At 40.1% G+C, this 23,515-nt stretch overlaps 2 protein-coding genes across 3 annotated transcripts in view; one reads left to right on the plus strand and one right to left on the minus strand.

Moving 5' to 3' along the window:
* cdc40 (cell division cycle 40 homolog (S. cerevisiae)) lies at positions 1 to 14,638 on the plus strand. The gene is made up of 15 exons (XM_061929879.2): positions 1 to 218; positions 538 to 624; positions 709 to 838; positions 916 to 1,002; positions 1,096 to 1,235; positions 1,320 to 1,416; positions 1,501 to 1,640; positions 1,839 to 1,913; positions 2,016 to 2,061; positions 4,747 to 4,848; positions 7,484 to 7,599; positions 9,857 to 9,990; positions 13,017 to 13,093; positions 13,642 to 13,786; positions 14,142 to 14,638. The coding sequence occupies exons 1-15, from the start codon at positions 27 to 29 to the stop codon at positions 14,317 to 14,319; spliced, it is 1,746 nt and encodes a 581-aa protein (XP_061785863.1). The 5' UTR covers positions 1 to 26; the 3' UTR covers positions 14,320 to 14,638.
* Positions 14,639 to 14,694: 56 nt separating this feature from the next.
* Positions 14,695 to 23,515, minus strand: part of mettl24 (methyltransferase like 24) — a 62,493-nt gene continuing 53,672 nt past the window's right edge. For both annotated transcript variants that reach the window (XM_061929881.2, XM_061929880.2), the window contains exons 4-5: positions 16,910 to 17,135; positions 14,695 to 15,738 (exon numbers count right to left, since the gene is read on the minus strand). In XM_061929881.2, the coding sequence (XP_061785865.1) occupies positions 15,421 to 15,738; positions 16,910 to 17,135 (544 nt within the window). In that variant the 3' untranslated portion in view covers positions 14,695 to 15,420. The remainder of the gene's footprint in view (positions 15,739 to 16,909; positions 17,136 to 23,515) is intronic.

Consider the following 23,515-nt stretch of genomic DNA (forward strand, 5'->3'; position numbering starts at 1 on the left):
CTTCCGGTCGAACCACAACACGCAAGATGTCTGCTGCCACAGCTTTCCTCGTTTCCTACGCCAGTGATTCCGATTCGGAAAATGAGACCGAAACTGGTTCAAACCCCGACGCAGCCGAGTCTATGGATCCGGACGCAACGGCGCACCTTAAACCTTTACAGTCTGGTCCGACGATGACGTTAGCGGTCCTCAATTTGGCCCCGGAAGTCGCCGTAAAGGTAAGCTATGCTAGCTTACTAACGCTTGCTAACTTTACTAGTATTGGCGAATTGTTTACGCATAGCTACCGTCTAAGGGCTTGCAACTCTTTGTATTATTACTAAGTAGACTTCTATTTACGACTATAACAACACATGGGTGTTAAATGTCCAAATATAATTAAACATTAGCTCTAGCTTTTAGTGGGAGGGACTTAGGACGTGTAAAGCATGATGACAGCCTATTGCTATACGAACCTATTCTCTCTGTATAAGAACCTCTTATTAGACTTGTGAGTGCACTGCCTAAATATTACTTTATAAATGCTCTACTTCACAGGAGTCCGTTGAGACCGGCGTACATCTTGACCCTTCCCTGAAAGAAATCAGTTATAACCCAACATTTGAAACCATGTTTGCACCAGAGGTAATATTTACACAAAAAGTTGATGTTACTACTGAGGGATTCTAAGATATCTGACAGGCTTAATGGTTGATTTTTTCCTCCTAGTTTGGGCCAGAAAACCCCTTTAAAACGCAACAGATGGCTGCCCCAAGAAATATGTTGTCCGGCTATGCAGAACCCGCTCACGTCAACGATTTTATGTTCGAACAGCAGAGACGGACCTTTTCAGTCTTAGGTAAGTTTTTATACGACCATTAGTATACACATTTTGCTCATACTGATTTTTTTAACAACCCTCTCAACTCTAAACAGGCTATGCTTTAGATCCATCTGTTGACACAGACCAAGTAACTAACAGTAGTTACATTGGAGCCGTGGATGAGGCTGAGAAAAGAAAAGGTCATCCTTGAGAAAAATTACAAAATATTTTAAACTTATACTTAGATTTTATGTTTTAAAACATTATACTCCCCCCCCCCCCCCTCCCCCCAGGCTTGACAGTGTTTGAGACTAATTACAAGAAGACAGAGAAAAGGAAAAAGGTCAAAGGTGGTGATGCAGGAGAGATTGATACATTCCTTGGACCGTGGGCCAAATATGTTGATGAGCAAGCGGTGGCCAAACCAACCGAGGTGATGCTTTTTTCCTGTAGTAAAATATACAACACTTGCCTTAAGAAACTAATTATATTACTATGATTAATGCTGATATTACAGGAGGAGAAGAAAGAATTGGATGAGATAACCGCTAAAAGGCAAAAGAGGGGGAGGAAGGAAGAGGAAGCTCCAGCCGAGGAAAAGACTATTCTTCATGGTATCGTTGCTATTCTGAAGAAAGATAATTCAATATTTGCCTGTAAACATTTACATAACACTCCTCCCGCCCCCTTTTCTATAGTTAAGGACATGTACGATTACCAGGGTAGATCCTACCTACATATCCCTCAAGATGTGGGCATAAACCTGAGGTCTTCAGAAGCACCAGACAAGTGTTACCTGCCCAAGAAGCAAATCCATGTTTGGTCCGGACACACTAAGGTTAGAGGGTTGGGAGAGGTGGCGTTGAACTCATCGATATTGCACACAAACGCCTAAAGATGCCCTCCAGGACCTCTTGCAAAACAGCAAATACTGATTGACTAATCATTTATGAGTTAACAGGTTTTTCAAGAGAACATATGTAATGTCATTCAGATCTGATGACGCTAATCTTCCATCTGCTTGTATGTCTTTCAGGGTGTCAGCGCCATCCGACTGTTTCCCAGGTCTGGTCATCTGCTACTTTCATCCTCCATGGACTGTAAGATTAAGGTAGGGAGCCATGCAAACACAACTGAATATAACAATGTGTGCCATAACAATGTCAGTTCAATGAAATGCATTCACTTATTGTCTATTATTGTCTTTCCGCAGTTGTGGGAAGTGTACAATGAGAGGAGGTGTTTACGGACTTTTGTTGGTAAGTTATATTTACAAAAATTCTTATTAATTTTCAACATGTTTTAAACTTTTCTTACCTAAAAATATTTATTTTTTTATTAAAATTCTAATTCAATAGCAATATCAAGATTAAGCATTTGTGAAGTGATATTCCCCACGTAGTTTCATACATCTGAACAATTAAAATGGAGCTCATGGCGCATGTGCGCCAGAAGTATTATTTAAATGTTTAATTGTTTTTTGTAATAATTATACACAGAAATGATGCTGATCTCACAGACTGTTTTTTCTATTGTTGAGTGTTTATTTTCTCTCAAGAATAAGACCAGGAGGGGGCTTTAAGAGGTGGGCGGGTTAATGCATACAGGTCAATTCACCAGTCTTCTCAAGAGACAGTGCGCTGTCAGTATGTAAGATTGTTTTTCTGCACACTTCTGCTTGTCAGCTCCCTCAGAGAATCATGCATAATTCAACAGCCCGGGGAGCTGACAGGACTCAGAGGCTTGGGGGGACGAAATACATATTATTTATTTAGGAAAAGTGGCAGAGCTTTTGATTTTTTTTGTGGTCAATGTACAGTATCAGTGTTCTTTCGGTTGCAAAAAAAGGCAAAGCCCTTATTTCATCATGTAGTGGTGGTAGTTTTGATACATCAATTCATCGGTAAGATGCAAGTTTTTTATTTGTACAATGTATTTTTTTTTAACTGATATAAGTTAATATATAGTGCTCATTTTAGTGTTCTATTGACTGTTAAACAATAGTCATTTAAATAATGCCAATTACATATCATAATACATGCACACAGGGTGTGCATTTGGCCCTGTTTTGAGTCAAGGCCAGTGACCCAACACTAAGCTATTTGTGCTTTCAAATGCTTCCTAATGAAGGACATACCAAAAAATAACCACCCAATACTATAAAACATATCATACAGCAGCTCTTTCCCTTTAAAATCCATTTAAAGTTTAGCTTTCCGAATGCCATATTTCATCTGCAATGCGGTAGAAACAGTCAAAATAAAGTTTTTCTTTTTTGAAGGGGGAAAAGAAGGCATGCAATTGAGGGGCAGCACAAATAAACAATTATTACTTTGCATCAAATAGTGTAGAGGCCTCAAATCCTCTATTTTGAATTTTTGCAAGCTGTATTTGTCATCATAAATATTATAAATACCATCAGTGTATTGCTGCCACTAGTTTTAAGGGAGTATGCATCGTTTTATGTGTATTTTTTAATGCAGTCCCAGACAAAAGCCAGGTGTATATGTAATGTATTAACAGGCACATTTATAAAAGCATGTAATATTTTTAATTTTTTTTTCATTTTTATTTATTTATTTTTTTTTTTTTTTAATTAAATCAACACAGAAAATACACAAGATACACTCCCAACCAGTGCATCAACCCAAAAAAACTCCCTAGCCCATTCACACTCATCCACACCCACTCACACAAAAGGTGTTGTTTCTTTCTGCTACCAATATTCTGGTTCCCACAACATGGACAACACGTCTGCATAACATGTAATATTTAAGAACAGTATTTTGCTCATTTTAAGCATACCCAGGCGCATTAATTTCACAAACGCATCACTAAGTTTTTTTTTTCCTTCGACAACATCACTAATTACTACTCACTGCAGACATGAGAGCCAACCAACATAATAAAACGTCACTTACTGTAAAATGTCTGCTCCCACTGAGATGCCTACTCTTAGGATGTTCATATATTCCCGTTTAGTTGAAGAATGAATCATTATCCTTGCGGGAAAAAAAGGGGGGGATTGGAATCAAGCGTCTTTTCGAGTCGTTCCCGTCAATTCGGGTTTTAAATTGGATGCCAAAGTTGGATTTTGTCCTCATTCTTTCTGTATCAAGGTAAGAGGCATTGTTTATGATCTAGAATAAACGTTCACAAGCTCTGTGGCGAGAAAGCAGCTTACCAGCCGATGATGTCAACATAGCCACACAAGCTCTAAATAGTTTGTTTTTGCGCTCATAATAACAATATCAGTAATACTAGGTTAATATTCAAGGCACAAAAATTTAAATGGAGTATTGTTGGCGGGTTTTTGGTTGTTGTTGTTTTAGAGGGCTTTACGGTCGTAATAGAGGACTCCTCATTGGCTCAATTGTAAGTGGACCTTTATTTTACGTTTATTTACGAGTTAGAACGCATAAAATATACATCCGTCTTCTTGTTCCTCATAATGGGCAACATTTTAAAGAAAAAGTGCAGTTCCCCTTTTAGTTTGCATGAAGAAAAACAACCCCACAGGGGCTTTGTAACTTTTGGTTATTTAGGCTTTTGAGCAAGAAAAACTATACAGCCACAGTGAACTAGCACAGTTATGTATGCAGTCCTGGTGAAGTTCATTTTAGCAGGGGAGGCTGTCCACAGGGAATTTGTATCCTCTACACTGAGAGAAAAAGACAAAAGGTTTTGTAGATAGTAAGAGTGAGATGATGGTGAACCCTTGGAAACACAGAAACGTCCTCAATGGTCCCCAAGCTCTTTTAAAGATTAATTTGCCTTCGTCTGCCAAAGGCTCCCTCATTACCCCAGATTCTTTTTACATTCCTGTAATAAATATAATATCAAAGACAGGCATCTGGAGAGACACGATAACGAGACCAGGAGGGCTTATTTTAAATGACATTTTGTATTTGTTTTGTTTCAAATTGTGTGTGTTCTTTTATCAGGCCACAGCAAAGCGGTGCGAGACATTTGCTTTAGCAACGCGGGGACAAAGTTCCTCAGCGCCGCCTACGACCGCTACATCAAACTGTGGGACACTGAGACAGGTATGCTGCTTTTATCTCACCCCTTGTAAAATATTCACACGTCACTTCATTAGGTACACCTGCACAATTTTAAAGCAAAACATTCTACTTTTAAAAGGTCATCATTTTGACAGTCAACACACCTTTGTGTGTTAACCTGTTGTAGTCGTCATTGTGTATAGTATGTCTCAACTCTCAGGTTTTCTCCCAGCTTGCCAATATACTTGTGTCGGGGGCGGCATGGCTGGGGGCATTGTCAAAATGACTCATTGTGTAATTTGCATAATCAGAGATGATGCATATATATTTTTTAAAAAGCTTAGAACAATGTTGTGAATTTAAAAAGCCTAAAACAATCTTGTGAGTTTAAAAATAAATCTGTGTTATTAGTAATTATTGTTAACATATACACACAGTATACACATGCACACACTGCATATATGTGTATATAAAATGTGTGTGGCAGAGGAGTGACTGACTGACTGTTGACTGTGTGACAATATTCCCCGGTCTTGTTCTTTTATTTCAGATTTTTAACACGACACTGTTAGTTTGTCAATGTCTAATGTTTTTTAACACAATATTTCAGCTGTAAAAAGTGTCACGCATTCTGCTGTATGTGTGCTTGCTTCCATTTTAAGCAACACTTTGAGCATGTGTAGGTTTGTTAAGCGTTAGTGAAAGAAATTCCTAAAATGCCGTAGAAAAATCTAAACACAATACAAACACTCAAAATATGGGTGATAAAATGCTAAAAATATTATGACAGACCACCTCAAAAACTGAATTGATGTTTACAGCCTTTTGGCTGAATAAAAGAATGTACATGGAAATAAAAAATATTGTATTTGTCATACTAACTATGAAAGATAAAACACTGAACTTTAAGAACATATGAACGTCTTTCTTCTTTACTTCCCAAACGACCATCTCGAGTTTGATCTTTTACAATAAAGCAAAATGCAACAAACACGGAGAAACATGAACACAAGGGACAAAAAACATCCACAGATCAATATGGTAATAATCTATATAACACCACTTTACTGCAGAACAGATTTTTGTTGTAGAAATCTGCCTTCTTGTTCCTCCCCGACACGTCTCTGGCTGGCTGCTGTAAACAAACCCCGGCCACTCTGCATTTTTCCAAGTCTGCTTGGAGCTGCTCTGACGTAGACTACCATAATAACCCGTATATCACTCAAAAGCATAGATTCTAACCTTTGAAATATCCTTTATAGTTCAAGACTTACGATAATTTCAAAAATGCACTGCACATCGTATTAGCAGCTCCACTTTCGATGGTAAAGGATTAAAAAATAATTTGGAGATGCCCGGCGGGCAGCATACTGGGCCGTACACTTGTCCGTAATTTGCCCCTGTTGCCTCTAAACACAAGTACAGTCTTTCTCCAGTAACAGATAAAACAATAAAAAATGCTGGACTTTACAAAGAAAACGTCACTTGCAGGATTGTAAAATTGATACTTTGTATGACTTATTTAAGCCTGTTAATCAATACAGTATGACAATTTTCAACATTCCAAAGGTGCTACTTGTCAATGGAGAGGATGTCTGGTAGCCAGGTCAAATGAGCGCGGCTAAGGTAATAAAATAATTCAAGTAGATTTGAAGGTAGTTGCAAATATGAAACGCTAGATGGCATTAGTGTTTACGCTATTGAGCACTATACAGAGTCGTTTAGGAAGCTACTCATTAAACCGAAACATTGGAAGTGTAAGGATGTTGCCGCACTGTCTGCATTAAAACCATCAAAACTATCGACAAGTTTCTGTTATTGAGTTGATATATCAAGATATTACAGTTTCTCTTCTCACTCCATGCAGAGAATCCACACCGAGACAGAAAGACGGCGCAACCAAACATGGCAGTCGATACTGTTACGTGATTGGCAGTTAGCGTGTACCTCCCTTTGTTCAGTGAATACTGTTAACTGATTGGCCATTAGCGCGTTCTTCCCATTGCTCAGTGACACTTCCTGTTTCCGGTTTGCTGCGTTCCCAAAGCGCGAGTGACTTAATGAAGGAAATCTTGCTTCATAATTTCTGGTTTCTTCCAACTAAAAATATAAATATATATTTAATATTTTATCGAGTGCATTTTATAGTGATATCGATCGTGTCTATCGCGATATATATGTTGATATCGTTTTATCTGCCCAACCCTATTTTAATATATTAAAATGTGTTTTGTGGCAACTCCAACTTTGACCACAGCATCAGTTGCTATGTAGAGTGGTGCTTTCCACCAGGAATGGGGTCATTTAAATCTCTTCTCTACTGTTACATATCCATTTATATAATGTATTACTTACATTTTTTTCACTTAAAAGACCCTCATTTGTAAGGTGTGGCGGCTTTTATTTTGCCATGGTGCCGCAGCACCATCAATAACATGTAGGGGCAACCCTGATTGTGTGTCTTGTTTATTTATGCAAAACGCCACCACTCTTATGAAGTGCTGGAGTTCTTTTCCAGCAGAGGGCAGACAAGCGTTAAATCCACCCATTGGTGCACACAGAGCCTCCTCGTAAGCCATGTCATTCCAATACAGCTGTTAGAGGTGCATGCAACACTGCATGGATTGTTCCTGTTGCATGTTATCATTGTGTATCATTAATGTCCCCCCCTCCACAGGCCAGTGCATCGCTCGCTTCACAAACAGAAAGGTTCCCTACTGCGTCAAGTTTAACCCAGATGAAGAGAAACAGAATCTGTTTGTGGCCGGCATGTCCGATAAGAAGATCGTCCAGGTAAAGTTGTGTGTGCCTTCACAGTGCAGTCCATTTCTTCTATCACCTCAGGTGGAATTTACCTTACTCGACCAAGCACACACACCGCACACAACCCTTTTGCTAAGTGACCTTGTGCCCAAAGTAGCGTGAAACACACTCCTGTCCCGTCCTGCAGCTCAGCACTGTTGTTAAATCATGTGTGCCTTTGCATGACAGAGAGCGAGCCATTAATCGCAGGAAGCTTTCAGTGTAGCACATCTGATTAAAGCCTTGAATCGGTACATTACTATTGGTACCATTTACATTATTTTTAAAAGACAATTACTGAAGAAATAATCTTTAATTTTGGAAATCCTCAACTGAGTCACTTGAAGTATAATTAATAGTTTTCAGACTACCTTTGAGCAGTTTACACATTAACTTTTCTTTTTTCTTTTTTTTTTTTAACATTGGATTTCAAAAACATTTTGCAAAGATTTTTAGGTATTTTGCCAGCCTTTAGGAAAGCATACTGGCATACGATTAGAATAAGAATGAAACCGTGATTTATTGATTTGAAGAGTAGAGGAGCATTTTTCAGTGATAAACAAGCCCATTGCGTTCGACAACTAAACTCGTTACTCAGAATACTCACATTTTAAAGCAGCCCCGCCAATTAAAATGAATTGAAATAAATGTAATCTGCTTTTGACCCCCCAAAACAACACAATTTTAACATATACGGTAACATGTTTTTAAAAAAAGAAAAACAAACTTTTAGATAAGAAATATTGTGTGAAAAAAATACAATAGTGGTACAAACCACTACATTACAGTAGTTTGTATGGAAAAAAATACAATATTCACAGCTAATACACATACAAATAATATATTCTGAATTATCAGAACCACCAACTGCCTTAAGGTGAATATGTGTGTCTCCACTCTATTTTAATTGTATTCTATTTTAACTGTTTGATTGTTTTAGGGCTGTAACCATAAACCGTATGATGATACCGCGGTAAATCTTTCGACGGTTAGTATTACCGTTTGGAATTTAAATTATCGTAAAACCGTGACTGACAACACTTTGATAAACTAACAAACCGGTGACAGTGCTCATCTATAGGTGAAGCACTAGCTTGAATGCTAGCATGAAAACAAGAGTCATTACTGTCTTTCCCCATTAAAAACTACATTACCCAATCTAAGCTTGTATAAACACACTACTGTCTGAGGAACTAAGATATTCAATTTTGCTCTTTAAACCTACAGGCTGTGCCCGTTTAGACAGAGAAATCGATCAATACTTGAAGGAATATGACAACAGAGGGGATGTGGCTCGGTTGGTAGAGCGGCCGTGCCAGCAACTTGAGGGTTCCTGGTTCGATCCCCCTTCGAACTGCTGTTGTGTCTTTGGGCAAGACACTTTAACCAACTGCTTCCAGTGCCACCCACACTGGTTTAGATGTAAATAATGATTTTCACTATGTAAAACGCTTTGAGTCTCTAGAGATTAAAGCGTTATATAAATATATTTCAGTTCACTTCATTTCACAGGAAGTGAATTTGCGTGACGTCACATAAAACGCACGTGACGCACCCAACACATGTTTTTTTTCTTTATCAATCAAAAAGCACAAAAACGGTTACAAATTAAAACGGAAGAAATTAAACACTCAAATAAAAATAATATGACCGTGATTATAACGATAGCTGTGATAATGTTAGTGACAATTGTGATATGAATAAAATCTTCATATCGTTACATCCCTAGATTGTTTTATTCTCCCCCATTTTCTTTCTTTTGATGCCTACATTTCCACACGGGAACGAATAACACTTTCTGACTCCAAGAGACACAGCTCAAATCTCAAAATATTCGTAAGTTGAGGTGTCACTGTAATAATATAATAGAAAATGAATTGTAAGATCGCCCAAATTTGTTCTTATTATTTTTAGAAAAGGGTTTTTCTACAGGAAAAGAACAGTAATGTGAGAATTTGAGGGGGCGACTTGTCCAGGGTGTACCCCGCCTACCGCCCGAATGCAGCTGAGATAGGCTCCAGCATCCTCCGCGACCCCAAAAGGGACAAGCGGTAGAAAATGGATGGCATTTGAACAATAAATTCATAGTTACATTATATATCGCCTTTTAATTCACCTAATTCCCCAATACGTGGTCCTTCTACTGTAGTAACTTTTACTTTTAATTCTATTGCTTATTGTTATTTTAGGTTATAATTTAGGAGTATGTTTATTGTTCTAGCTAATTTTTTTCCTGTTTCCATGACAGTGGGACATCAGGACCAACGAGGTGGTTCAGGAGTACGACCGTCACTTGGGCGCCGTCAACACCATCACGTTCGTGGATGAGCATCGTCGCTTTGTCAGCACGTCAGATGACAAAAGTCTTCGTGTTTGGGAGTGGTAAGTTAAGTCTAAAACTCTGCCTTGACAAACCGTGTATGTTGTTGTTATACTGAAGGGTGTTTTGTCCTTTTACCATTGACAATGAGCTTCTGGTATGAGCTCATGTGTGTTAAGCTCTTTTTAGTAGACTTTCCCTGCTCCCATTCTCTCATAGATGAGATACTTACATGCCACAGCGCAAAGGATTACTGGTAAAAATTAGATTTCACACTCCCAAGTCTACTCTGAAAGACAGACTTTGCAAAAAAACATGAGGCACAGACGTGCTTTGGCTTTATTAGTGCCGCCTGGGAGCGAAGCAAGCCGAATGGTATGCTAGCCCGGCTTTACAGTCCTCCTTTTTCCCACAGATGCCACTTGGCTTTCGGCTATTGTTTTCCTCAATTTTCTTTTAGCTGACCCCACTTGTGAAATCTTCTCCATGACAGCATTAGAGAGAACACACCAGAAGTATCTCATGTTACTGGTACTTCAGAGATTGGCAGTGTAAATTCAGTGTTGCCTCGCCGCTTTGAGGTTCACTTACTGCAGTCTCAGGGCACCACAGAGTTTAAAGTACGATTAAGTGCATTGATATTTGGGTACACATTTAAGTTTTCATGTTAAAATGATGTGGGTTTTAGAGTGTATGAAGTGTTTAAGAGCATAAGAAGTATTTATAAGTGTGTGTGAAAGCTGTGTGCAGTGTGTTGGAGGGCTTATAAAGACCTCAAATGGATATACTTTTCATAAATATCTTTAAAAAAAAAATAGTGTGTCTACTTCTGGAACATAACCCCCTCGCCCCCAATAATCTAGGGAAAAGGTACTGGTATGATAAGAGGAATAATAGTAAGTGTTGAGGAAATCATACGCCTAATTTTCATGACAACCCATGCACATTCATATACATTTGAACCTCTGAAGTAGAATGGCGCTTTACTCGTACATTTGACAATTAGACCAAAGTGCTTATGGAAAAATGTACATTCATGGTTGCTGGTGAACAGTGGACTCTAGTGACTAACTGACTTCCAAGTTGTGATTTCAAAGTCAAGTGTACAAGTATAAAAACAGGCTCAAGGGGAACTGCAATTTTTTGGGATCGTGCACATCATGCACAATTCCTGTGTGAGACAAAAACACATCTTTCTTTTTTTATGCATTCTAATTAGTATTATACGTTAAGTATGAAGTGGCTAACAATGCAGCTAATGGAGTAATATAATGTAATGTGCCCATAAAGCCCCCAAATAAACATCTAAAAACCGGCAACAATATTCCATTTACCTTTCATGACCTGATTTTTAACCAAATATTAACAATATTATTGTTATAAACGCTAACGCGGAGGAACTTCTTTTAGCAGCGCCGTGATCACAGAGAAGTAACTAGTTTATGCAGCGATTGACAAACTGAGCCGGGTGAGCTGCTGCATCACCTCTGAGTTGGTAAAAGTCAATTCTAGATCATAAATCATGGCTATCACTTGTATGGTAGAAGGTTGTTGCCATTAACCGAGAAGTTGGTTAACTTTGACATTCACTTAGACCTGGAGATTGGCAAGAAAGACACTCGTTTGCACTTACGTGCGTGAGTATTATGCCTCATTTTCATCCAAACGGGAAGATATGAACATCCCATCAATCGGCATCCCAGTGAGAGCAGACATTGTACAGTCAGTGATTGTTTTATTATGTTCATAATTTATATTTCTTGTTTAGCCCTTGACAATACTGCTGCATGGTAGTGTTTCACTAAAGCTTAATCGGTTTATCACACAGCTTCTAAAACTTGTATAAGGTTTTGGATTATCATTTGTCCCCAAGTAGTCATTGCTTCTCATGAAGTCTGCCATGATTAGTCATATTTTTTTTGTTGTTGTTGAAGGAAATAGCAAACGTTGTGATATGTCTGTGAAATTAATGCGCTGCCGTATGCTTAAAATGACCAAAATATGTAAATATTACACGTTGTTATGAATGTGCCTGTTACTAAATTACAAATATACTTGGTGTGTATATGAAACATTGATGCAGGTGTTTTTTTAGAACGCTTTATAGCCGGAATAAAGCGAATCCAATTGGCTCCATCGTTAGCTGATTTTTACTAACGTTTATTTACGAGTTAGAATGCATAAAGAAAATAAAAACATATATTTGCTTGTCTCACATATGGATTGTGAATGATAGGAAAACATCCAAAAAAGTGCAGTTCCCTATTATGTGTTGCGTGATAAAAACATTTTTTTTTTAAAGTTACATTACTCACCCTTTTGAAGTGGAGAGGCAACAGGAATTGTGATACTGCCACCTAGTGGTATGTGCAATTTATTGTGTTGAGTTGAACAGGCAGACCCCCTCCTTTTAAGACCTAATTCCCATTTCTGGTTCATTATTACTCTTTGACAGCGTTGAACTTTTTGGGTGGGATTTTCCAAAACATTTTTTAGCTTAACACTGTATTCATCGTAAAATAAATCTAGGATAAATATCAGTTGGCTACATCAAGGACATGCATGTCTAGTTGATCAATGAAGAAAACATGCTGTATTTGTATGTTACAAAAACAAGAATCTGTTATGTATTATTCAGGATGACATTTATGTGTTTTCTTTTTACGCCGTCGCTCACCACACAAACATCGCTACAGACAAACTGGTCATGTCTGGTTTATTGTGGCTTTGTTATTTGTACTTTATTTTCGTTAGTTTGCAAAGTTTGGTCAGACAAACACAAGCAATACTTCTCAATCCGTACCGTGTTAATAGTTGTGATTTTTGCATGTTTATGTGCCAGGGAAGGAGGCGTTAGCAGCTGTTTTTCATCACCTCTGTGTGCATGCTCAGCACTAACATGCACGCACTGTACAGTATAAGACCCATGAAGCAAAAGAAATAGATGTAGCACGGCATGAAGATAGTGTACAGTCTGTGGGAAGAGTTGTTTATCCTAAAGTAGTATATCAATGCTCTTGCTTGCCTGGGGAATGCTGCTTAGATAGCTTTCTCATCGTCAAGTGTACTCAGCTCAGGTCTTTTTCAGGGACATCCCCGTGGACTTCAAGTACATCGCAGAGCCTAGCATGCACTCCATGCCAGCTGTGACACTCTCTCCCAATGGTAAGTGCCGGGTGGGGGATGTGGTGGTACTGCCGAGCTGGCAGCAGCAAGGCCTTTAGGGAGCGCAAATACACACAGTGTCGTAATTTAGTAGTTTCATACCTTCCAGTGGAGGTCATTATTCAGAACAAATCCAAGGTCCAGGGGAGAGAAATACAGAGCCAAGCTTGGGTTGGGTTTTAAGCAGTTTTGATTAAGTAGAATCAGCTGTGTGATTCTGATCAAATCCCTAATTTATTCCCTGATTACATGCCTGCTGTAGAAAATACTGTTATATGTACTTGCAGCTGGATAAGGCTGCAAGTACAAGTGATTCTCTCTCTTCATGATATTCCTGGGCTCTGTTTACGTTCCCAACACAGTTTGTTCTCTGCCACCTTTGAATTATGCATGTGAACTCAGTGGGTGTCCACTTAGTTTCCCACTTTTACTAAAATGTCATCCGTCTGTATACGCTCGGTCACATCTGCTGCCATTACAACCCCAATCCTGTGTCCTCTCCTCTGTGTCAGACCGTTATCTTGACTTTGTTTTGTTTTGAATCCAAGGTAAGTGGCTTGCGTGCCAGTCTATGGACAATCAGATTCTGATTTTTGGAGCCCAAAACCGCTTCAGACTGAACAAGAAGAAGATCTTCAAGGGCCACATGGTTGCTGGCTACGCTTGCCAGGTTGACTTCTCCCCTGACATGAGGTAAGCCCAAGTCTTTGAACCCATGTCGCAGTGAGATTAGCCCAAGGTGTTAGGATTTATGTTCAGATACATCACAGTAGTGATGCATACTGTGTAAAATCAGATATGCTTTGCAAGCGTGGAGGTGTAACTTCTCTGCTTGCCTCCAGTCTTGTCTTCATCTTAAATGAAGAGTTTTGCTATGAAGATCCACGCATAGACTCTGTCAGCAAGGGCAGTTCAGCTCAGTAATTAGAGTTCTAACATAGACGCTGCAATTTTTTGAGCAGGTACCTACAGCCTCATTAGGTGTCCAAGCCTAATCTTTTTCCCTTTTCTTCGGCCCTGTTCTTGTCTCCAACCCTGTTTGTTTCAGCTATGTAGTGTCCGGGGACGCCGACGGAAAGCTGAACATTTGGGACTGGAAGACAACCAAGCTGTACCACAGGATCAAAGCTCACGACAAGGTGTGCATCAGCGCCCTGTGGCATCCTCACGAAACCTCCAAGGTTATCACCTGCGGTTGGGATGGACAGATCAAAATGTGGGATTAAAATGTTAGTAAGAGGGAGGTGTAGATCTGGAAAGTATTGCGAATGAAAGCCACAAGACTGGCATCCAGTCTTATTGTAGCAGTGTATTTTTATATCCATACATGTACATTCATGATATTTCTGTATAAAGATTTAAAAACATGCACTATTTCTAGTGCTACTAGTACATATAAGGTGCATGGTGTATGCGTAGTTCGTGTAGTTGAGTTTTGATGTTTTAATTTGCATTTTTTTTGGTGTATTTTATCATTTGAGAACAGCTTCATTTTCAATGATGACCAGCCTTGTGGGAAATAAACAATCCATCAATTTTACCAAATCTACTGCTTCTGTATATCATTATCCTTTTAGCAAGACAGTCAAAACAAAATAATCCTGGGTTTAGTCTTTTTATTACAAATAACAGAAAACTATTGTATGTTTTTGTGTAAGCTAACTAGTCTACTTTTGTACACAAAAAGGTGAACATTTGTCAAAAACGCACCAGTAATGCTGCTACTAAACCCATAAGTTGGACTTTTCTCACACAGCTCACTGTAACTTTAGAGTGATGAGCAGAATCACCACAAAAGGTGGTACACAACTTCAGGGCACTGCCAAACACGTCTGTAAAATATGGCATGTGTTAAGCAAAACGATGGCATGGGCTGAATTCAGCCACCAATGATGAATTTGCATGCATTTTTATACCAAATACTGTACATCACTGAAAAAAAAATCTTGGTCTGAAGGATCTAAATGCATCTCTTTCAGTCCATGCAGCCCCTCACAGAATAAATCAATCCCTCTCCTACCCCTCGGCACAGTCAAACCCTCACATCTATGCACTGTTGTCCCCACCAATGGAATAGAAGAAAATGTCCTGTGGCGTTAAGTATCTGCAGGCCCGAATTAGACAGAGGATCACAGGGGTCGACTGTAACTAAGAGACTGACCTGCAGCCAACACATTAGACATGAGGTAGTAGAAGACAGCCTCTGGGGCCTTCATGACTTACTTTATAAGTAGGTTGGCAAAAAGGTCAGTCTGCGTCAGAAAATTTGCCTGAGCAAGCACCTGTGTTCTGACATGAATCCACCTGGATATTGTCTGGTACATACTTTAGGGTGTCCAGCGTGTGCTCATCCATGCTAAAGTGTAGGCACTGCTTGCATTGAGGACGTTCTTGTGCAAAAACACAGGTGGTTTTGCTGCATCTCTGCGGACATGGAACAGGCGGAAGTTGGCACGCTCCAGCTCTTTGAGCAAGCTGAACCAATAGCGCACGACTGAAGGATCGTCCCCTGCCACCTCGAAACCTGCCCAGTGGAGGTGAAGCTCTATGAGTAGTTGACCTACAGAGTCCAGAACTCCTTCCAGGATCAAATTCTCCAAAATCTTCCACTCGGCACTCTCCATGTCTGCTTTCAGTACGTCCATCTGAAATTGGAAGACAATGAAGTAAATCAGGAGTTAAGGTTAACTTGGCCTATGCTTGTATTTCAGTCATTAGGGCTGATTGAGCCATGAGGCAGTCTACAAATCTTAAGGATGTTTTCTCTAGATTTACCAGACTGTTGGTCTCTGACCTTTCCTCAAGTTATTTCACAACACCTCCAAGTTCCTTGGGCATGTTTTAGCCCCTTCACTGTGTTTTCTTGGCTGACTTTCTTTCATCTACCCCAGACCTGGGCAAAATACGGCCCAATAAGATTTTCAATCCGGCCCGCTGGACATTCTACATAACTTTTTTAAACCTTTAACATCAAAACTGTCACCGCCATTATGATGTGCACTAATGATTTTAAATTATCGTAAGTCTTGAACTATAGAAAGTATTTCAATGGTTTAAATCTGCGCTTTTGAGCGTTATACAAGTTATTACGGTCACAGCAGCTCAGACGAGGAACAAACCAGAGTGGGCGGGGTTTGTTTTCAGAGCAGCCAGCCCGAAACACATGCGGAAGCAGATTTTTACGTGATAATATGTCATATTGTAGGTGTTTATTACACTTTGCATTCATATTTTGCTGTTTTTTACATTTTTGTTTTGTTTTGCTTGGTTTGAGAAGTAAAAGAGGAGCGACGTTCATATGTTGTTAATATTCAGTGTTTTATTGTTCATAGTTAATATTGTAAATGACAATTTCTTTATTTTAATGTACATTTTAGGTGTCCCATTCAGTAAAAAACTGTAAAATTCCATTCCGTTTTTTTTTTTAGGTGGTCTGTCATAACGTCTTTAGAACTCTATCGGACATTGTGACTTTTGGTATTAGTGTTCCTGGAAAAAAGGGACCCAAACACACATACTGTACAGCAGATTTTGACAGCTAAACATTGGCCCCCAAGACATGTTTTTCTCTCAATCTGGCCCCCCGAGTCAAAATATTTGCCCAGCCCTTTGAATCCTTCCAACCATCCTTTTATCCTTCTATCATCTTTTATCATCCATCCAGCTAATCATCCATTCATCCGTCCGGCTTGGCTAGGTGCTCTGTGTACTCATTAGATGATGACACTGTATTTTAAAGCTAAGAAAGTTTGGTAACCCAAGTATCTCGTAATAATGGAGAGATAAACTGATTGCATGAGATTTGCCACCGCTTACCTGTCGATGACCGAAATCGTTGAGGATGGTGGCCAGTTTTTTGGTGTTGGCGTACTGACGCTGGGAAACAACAGACGGGTTGGGATCCCTCCAGTCAATAGAGAGTCGGTGAAGCCACATGTCAGCGTGCTGCAAATGCGGTTGCCTCAAACTGGGATCGAAGCAGTGGACCTCACACCCGGATCTGGCCAGGAAACGTTCCAGGACACGGTCATCTGGGCCCAACCTGGAGCCCAAACAGGACAAGGAGGTTGAAAGTAATTTGACTTTTAGGCCTGGTTTACAGTCGTGGTCTAACGTTTACATACACAGAACTTTCCTCCAGAAGGTCTTATCTTTATCCATGTGATGTCAGATGAAACAAAAATTGAGCTGTTTGGCCACAATACCCAGCAATATGTTTGGAGGAGAAAAGGTGAGGCCTTTAATCCCAGGAACACCATATCTACCGTCAAGCATGGTGGTGGTAGTATTATGCCTGTTCCATCTGCTGCCCTCTGGGAAGCGCTACAGGTGCATTAAAACCAAGACAAACAGGCTAAAAACAGCTTCTTCCCCAGGGCCATAACCACCCTGAACGGACTGCCCCATTGTCCCTCATAACTGCCTTCTCTTCGGTGCAATAACCCATTCCACCAACCACCCTGTTTTTTTCATGTATATATTCATTTCACCCACTGTATAGAGTGTACAGGGTCACATTTGTGGGCCACACCTTTCTTTGCACTTCTATATTTTTTATATTTTTATATATTTACACATTGTTTTCTTGCACGGTATGGACTGGCCTCAATCTCGTTACCCTGCGTAATGACAATAAAGCTGATTCTGATTCTGATGCTCTGGGCCTGTTTTGCTGCCAATGGAACTGGTGCTTTACAGAGAGTAAATGGGACAATGAAAAAGGAGGATTAAAGTTAAAGTACCAGTGATTGTCACACACACACTAGGTGTGGGGAAATTTGTCCTCTGCATTGACCCATTCCCTTGTTCACCCCCTGGGAGGTGAGGGGAGCAGTGGGCAGCAGCGGTGCCGCGCCCGGGAATCATTTTGGTGATTCAACCCCCATTTCCAACCCATGATGCTGAGTGCCAAGCAGGGAGGTAATGGGTCCCATTTTTATAGTCTTTGGTATGACTCGACCAGGGTTTGAACTCACAACCTACCGATCTCAGGGCGGACACTCTAGTCTAACCACTACCTCCAAATTCTTCAGGACAACCTAAAATCATCAGTCCGGAGTTGGGTCTGGGGCGCAGTTGGGTGTTCCAACAGCACAATGACCCCAAACACACGTCAAAAGTGGTAAAGGAATGGCTAAATCAGACTAGAATTAAGGTTTTAGAATGGCCTTCCCGTGGACAATGCTGAAGAAACAAGTCCATGTCAGAAAACCAACACATTTAGCTGAACTGCACCAATTTTGTCAAGAGGAGTGGTCAAAGATTCAAGCAGAAGCTTGTGGATGGCTGCCAAAAGTGCCTTATCAAATCAAATCAACTTTATTTATAGAGCACATTTAAAATTTACCACAGGGGTGTAGCCTTATTGCAGTGAAACTTGCCAAGGGACATGTAACCAAATATTAACATTGCTGTATGTATACTTTTGACCCAGCAAATTTGGTCTCATTTTCAGTAGACTCATAATAAATTCATAAAAGAACCAAACTTCATGAATGTTTTTTGTGACCAACAAGTATGTGCTCCAATCACTCTATCACAAAAAAATAAGAGTTGTAGAAATGATTGGAAAGTCAAGACAGCCATGACATTATGTTCTTTACAAGTGTATGTCAACTTTTGACCACGACTGTAGTTCTCCTTCGCACTCTCCGTCATTTGTCTTTGCGCCGCTCTACTTTGATTTGTGATGTCTAAATCTGGGTACAGTCACACATTTGACTCTCTCCATCTTCCTCTCCTGCTGTTTATCTCCCCCGTTTGAGCAATTTGCTCTTTTTCTTTTCTTTTCCCAGACACTGCCTGCGTACTCCCTCGTGTCTTGTTTGTGCTGTGTCTGTATTCTGTAATTGCGGGAGGGGGGAAAAAAAAAACGCATTTCACAGTACTCATCTTTTACAGATGAGGCCCGCGGTCCCAGATTGAAACTCGCTAGCAGCAAGGAGCATGAATGATGCATAGAGAAGGAAATGGAGATGCGACTAGATGGTTTTTTTTACTCCGACTAAATATTTTATCGAGACTTTCCTAGTTGTGGGTCTGGTGTTTTGGACGATTGCGGTGACACCTCGGAGGAGAGGGGTTGCTTGTTGCTGAAATAGGAATTCACTTTAGATTATTAATGACAATAAAAATCTACTTCTTCTGCTAGAATGTCTCACAAGTGCTTTATGCAGAGAAAAACATTAATATCCTTAAATGCCAACTGCTCATTTTCTTTATTAGTAATGGCCTTGTGGTTAGAGCAGGGGTGGGCAATTAATTTTTACCGGGGGCCGCATGAGCAACCCGAGCACTGCTGGAGGGCCACATCGACAATATTTCAATTACATTTTGCTCAATATTATTTTTGATGTACTGTAAAATAAATAATAATTAATAATAATAATAATACTTTCATTTAACCTAGCTTAACTTTATACCAAAAGCAGATTGCTTTTGATGGTTTTATTTTGAACACTGTCTTACACTACACTTCCTGATGTACAATACAATGCAAAAATTTCAATTTCTGCACAGGATTAATTTAAAGTTGATCCTGCATCCTCTTTAAAAGTCCAACATTTTTCCCCGTCAGATTTGGACAACCATCTGTTGTCACACCTGCCAGCTTGTCCCATTTCGGTCCTAACATGTCCAAACACGCATTTACCTATGTGAACAAGTGTGGTTGTCCCTTTTAATTGACTGCATGGCTGCCAGCTCCTCCGTGATTTGAAAGTCTGCAGTTATCCCACGTAAGAAGATGAGCAGCTGGGCGGTGTCACGTACATCACAGCTCTCATCCAAAGCCAGCGAAAAAACAGTCAAAGTCAGCCGTTCGGTTTTTCAGCTGAAGCTCCAAATTTCCGGCCATATCAGCGCAACAGAGTCCAATAAGCACTCCTTAATAAACTCTCCGTCAGAAAACGCCTTACTTTTTCTGGCGATTTTGTGAGAAATGACGAAACTTGTCCTGGCGGCTGCATTCTGGGGGTGTGAAATATGGCAAAAAGTCCTTGTTGGGTTTGCAGTTTTACCATCAACGCATCAGCCTCCCTTGCGCGCTCTTCATCAGACAGATTCCGGTATTTTTCCTCGTGCTTCGTCAAGGAGTGGCGATTCAAATTATATTCTTTAAACACAGCAACCTGTGTACCACAAATTAAGCACACGGCTTTACCTTTAATTTCTGTAAAGAAATACTTGGCACTGCAGTCCATGTCTTGTTGAAAACACGGAATTCGTCATCAACTTTTCTCTTTTTAGCATCTCTGGTGTAAACCGTGCATCACTTGTCGCTGTGCACCTTCACTCACAGGTTACACACGGACATACGCCCATGAATAACACTTTTCAAAATAAAAGCAGCACAGTTGTATTGCGCGCACAACATAGATGTTTTTTAAACTTTATTTTGTAATTTTTGATTGCCGCTGTTCACAATCACGCACGAGCATACGTCCACACGGAAGTAATACAAATAACGCTTTTCAAAACAAAAGCAGCACCGTTGTATTGCACACTCGACATAGATACTTTTTAAAATTTATTTTGTAATTTATGATTGGCCTCACGCGGGCCGGACAGGGACGCACAAAGGGCCAGATGTGGCCTGCGGGCCGCAGAATTCCCAGATCTGGGTTAGTGTCCGCCCTGAGATTGGTAGGTCGTGAGTTCAAACCCCGGCCGAGTCATACCAAAGACTGTAAAAATGAGACCCATTACCTCCCTGCTTGGCACTCAGCATCAAGGGTTGGAATTGGGGGTTAAATTACCATAATGATTCCCGAGCGCTCTACTCCCCTCACCTCCCAGGGTGTGGAACAAGGGGATGGGTTAAATGCAGAGGATAATTTCACCACACCAAGTGTGTGTGTGACTATCAGTGGTACTTTAACTTTAACTATAAATTGTCTCACTCCTCACACTTCAAGTTTTCTTTTCCACATAGAAAACTAACACTTTATTAGTGAATGTCTTACATAATCCTGCTCCAAGTGTAACATAAAACTCCCTTCAAGTGAGCCTAAAACACACCCACCACACCAAACATCCCAATAAAAGCTTACCAACGAACATGTTACGACTTCTCACTTATTAACGAGATCTTTGCAATTATCATATCTTATTCTCATTAAAGAGCGGCAACCGCGGATGAAATATGCAATTTCTAAAACCTGCTAGAGAATCTACACAAGGGAATACAATAACATACTTCTTAGGTGTCTTAGCAGCATCCTTATGTGCAAAACTGCAAATTAAATGAAATGTAACAGATACATTGTTGAGAAGAAGATGTTTTATTTTGACAAGCCTTGCTACACTCCACATACTTGTATTCGTATCACACCTGGTATAGATTTAGAAGTGTGTGTGTGTGTGTGTGTGTGTGTGTGTGTGTGTGTGTGTGTGTGTGTGTGTGTGAGAGAGAGAGAGTGATATGGGGCAAATAAAGGACAGCGCTAGGACTTGTTTGTAGGAAGGATTTGGCACCAGAGTGTTACGATCCGCTGCCCGGATCAGAGTTTGTTTATGTTTGTGTCACGTGTTTTCAGCACCTTGAGTTTAGTTTGTTTCTGTTGCCATGACGGCAGATTGTACGCACCTGCCTCTGGTTAGTGTTCGGGACGCGCACCTGTTGCCCGGGCGCTAATCAGAGGGCTATTTAGTCTTTGCTCTGGCCTCACTCGGTCTGGCTTCGTAGTTTGTTCCCATACAACTGATAACGACAACTTAGATTTCTGCTAGCTTTTCACGCTATGCTATTTTTTCCTGCTAGCTCCCACGCTAGTCCTTTTGTTTTGCCTTTTGTGCTACATGCATGTTTTTTGTTTATTCATCATATGATTTATATTTAAAATAAATCATTTTCCTACCTGCAAGCTGTGTCCGAAGCCGTCTGCATCCTTGGGAGAACCACACCCGCATCACTATGCGACCACGTCGTTTCACAGAGAATGGAACCATTTTATATAATGAACATTTCCATTGGACTCTTGACTTTTCTTGTGTCAAGTTGGTTCCGTGTTACTGAATATAGGTGTAGGCCAGAGAAAGTCAAATGTCTGGCCCAGGGGCCATTTGCAGCCCACAGCTGTTTTAATGACCCTTTTAAGGTTATTTTAGAATAGTCGACTATTCGAAGATTCGATCAATTCGAAAGACTAGACCAGTGGTTCTTAACCTTGTTGGAGGTACCGAACCCCAGCAGTTTCATATGCACATTCACCGAACCCTTCTTTAGTGAAAAATAAAATGTTTTTTTTTTTCAAATTCAAGACAAAGTTATATGTTTTTGGTAACACTTTAGTATGAGGAACATATTCTAAGTAACAAAGACTTAATTTAGAGTTATTTGGTTAGGGTTAGGGCCAGGGTTAGAGGGTTAGGGTTATAATAAAGCCATGCCGAATAAGACATTAATAAGTACTTAATAATGACTAGTTAAGAGCCAATATGTTACTAATTTGCATGTTACTAAGCAACTAATTAATGGTGAATATGTTCCCCATACTAAAGTGTTACCATGTTTTTTTACTGGTGCACAAAATGAACCGTGCAAGAACAAAACCAACACAGTGCATAAACTCACAACAATTTACACACCTGCAAATCAGTCAGCTGTTGCCGTATCCGTAATACGCCGATAGGGAGAAGTTTGTATTTACACGATGAGTCGGGTGTGTTTTGACCTCCGCCGAACCCCTAGGGTTCCATCGAACCCAGGTTAAGAACCACTGGACTAGACCAGGGGTCCCCAAACTACAACCCGCAGGCGGAATACGGCCCGCCAGCGACCAAAATCCGGCCCGCAGGAAGTCTCAAGTTTTTTTTCTAATTTGTCCGACCACTTCCATGTTAGTTACCTCTCTTTGTGTATAATGTCTATTTTCTGCTGGATTTACTCTCTAGTTTATGCTGCCCCCTTTTTTTGCTGCAGCTGTTATATATACTGTAATATTGTACATCAGGGGTGTACAACTCATTTAAGCACAGGGGTCGCATGGAGGGAAATCTGTGCACACGCGGGCCGGACTATTAAAATCATGGCATTGAAACGAAAAAATAAAGACAACTTCAGATTATTTTCTTTGTCTTACTTTGGCCAAAAATAGAACAAACACATTCTGAAAATATGACAATAAAAGTATAGAAAAAAATACCTGGCAGCGGTAAAGTTTAGATCAGGGGTCCCCAAACTACGGCGCGCGGGCCGAATACGGACCGCCAGCGTCCAAAATCCAGCCTGCGGGAAGTCTCAAGTTTTTAGTTTTTATTTTTCCAACTGCTTCCATGTTAGCTACTTCTCTTTGTGTATAATGTCTATTTTCTGCTCGATTTACTCTCTATTTTATGCTGCAGCTGTTACATACAGGACTGTCTCAGAACATTAGAATATTGTGATAAAGTCCTTTATTTTCTGTAATGCAATTAAAAAAA

Source organism: Nerophis lumbriciformis, linkage group LG34 (assembly GCF_033978685.3).
Source record: "Nerophis lumbriciformis linkage group LG34, RoL_Nlum_v2.1, whole genome shotgun sequence".
Classification (NCBI taxonomy): Eukaryota; Metazoa; Chordata; class Actinopteri; order Syngnathiformes; family Syngnathidae; genus Nerophis; species Nerophis lumbriciformis.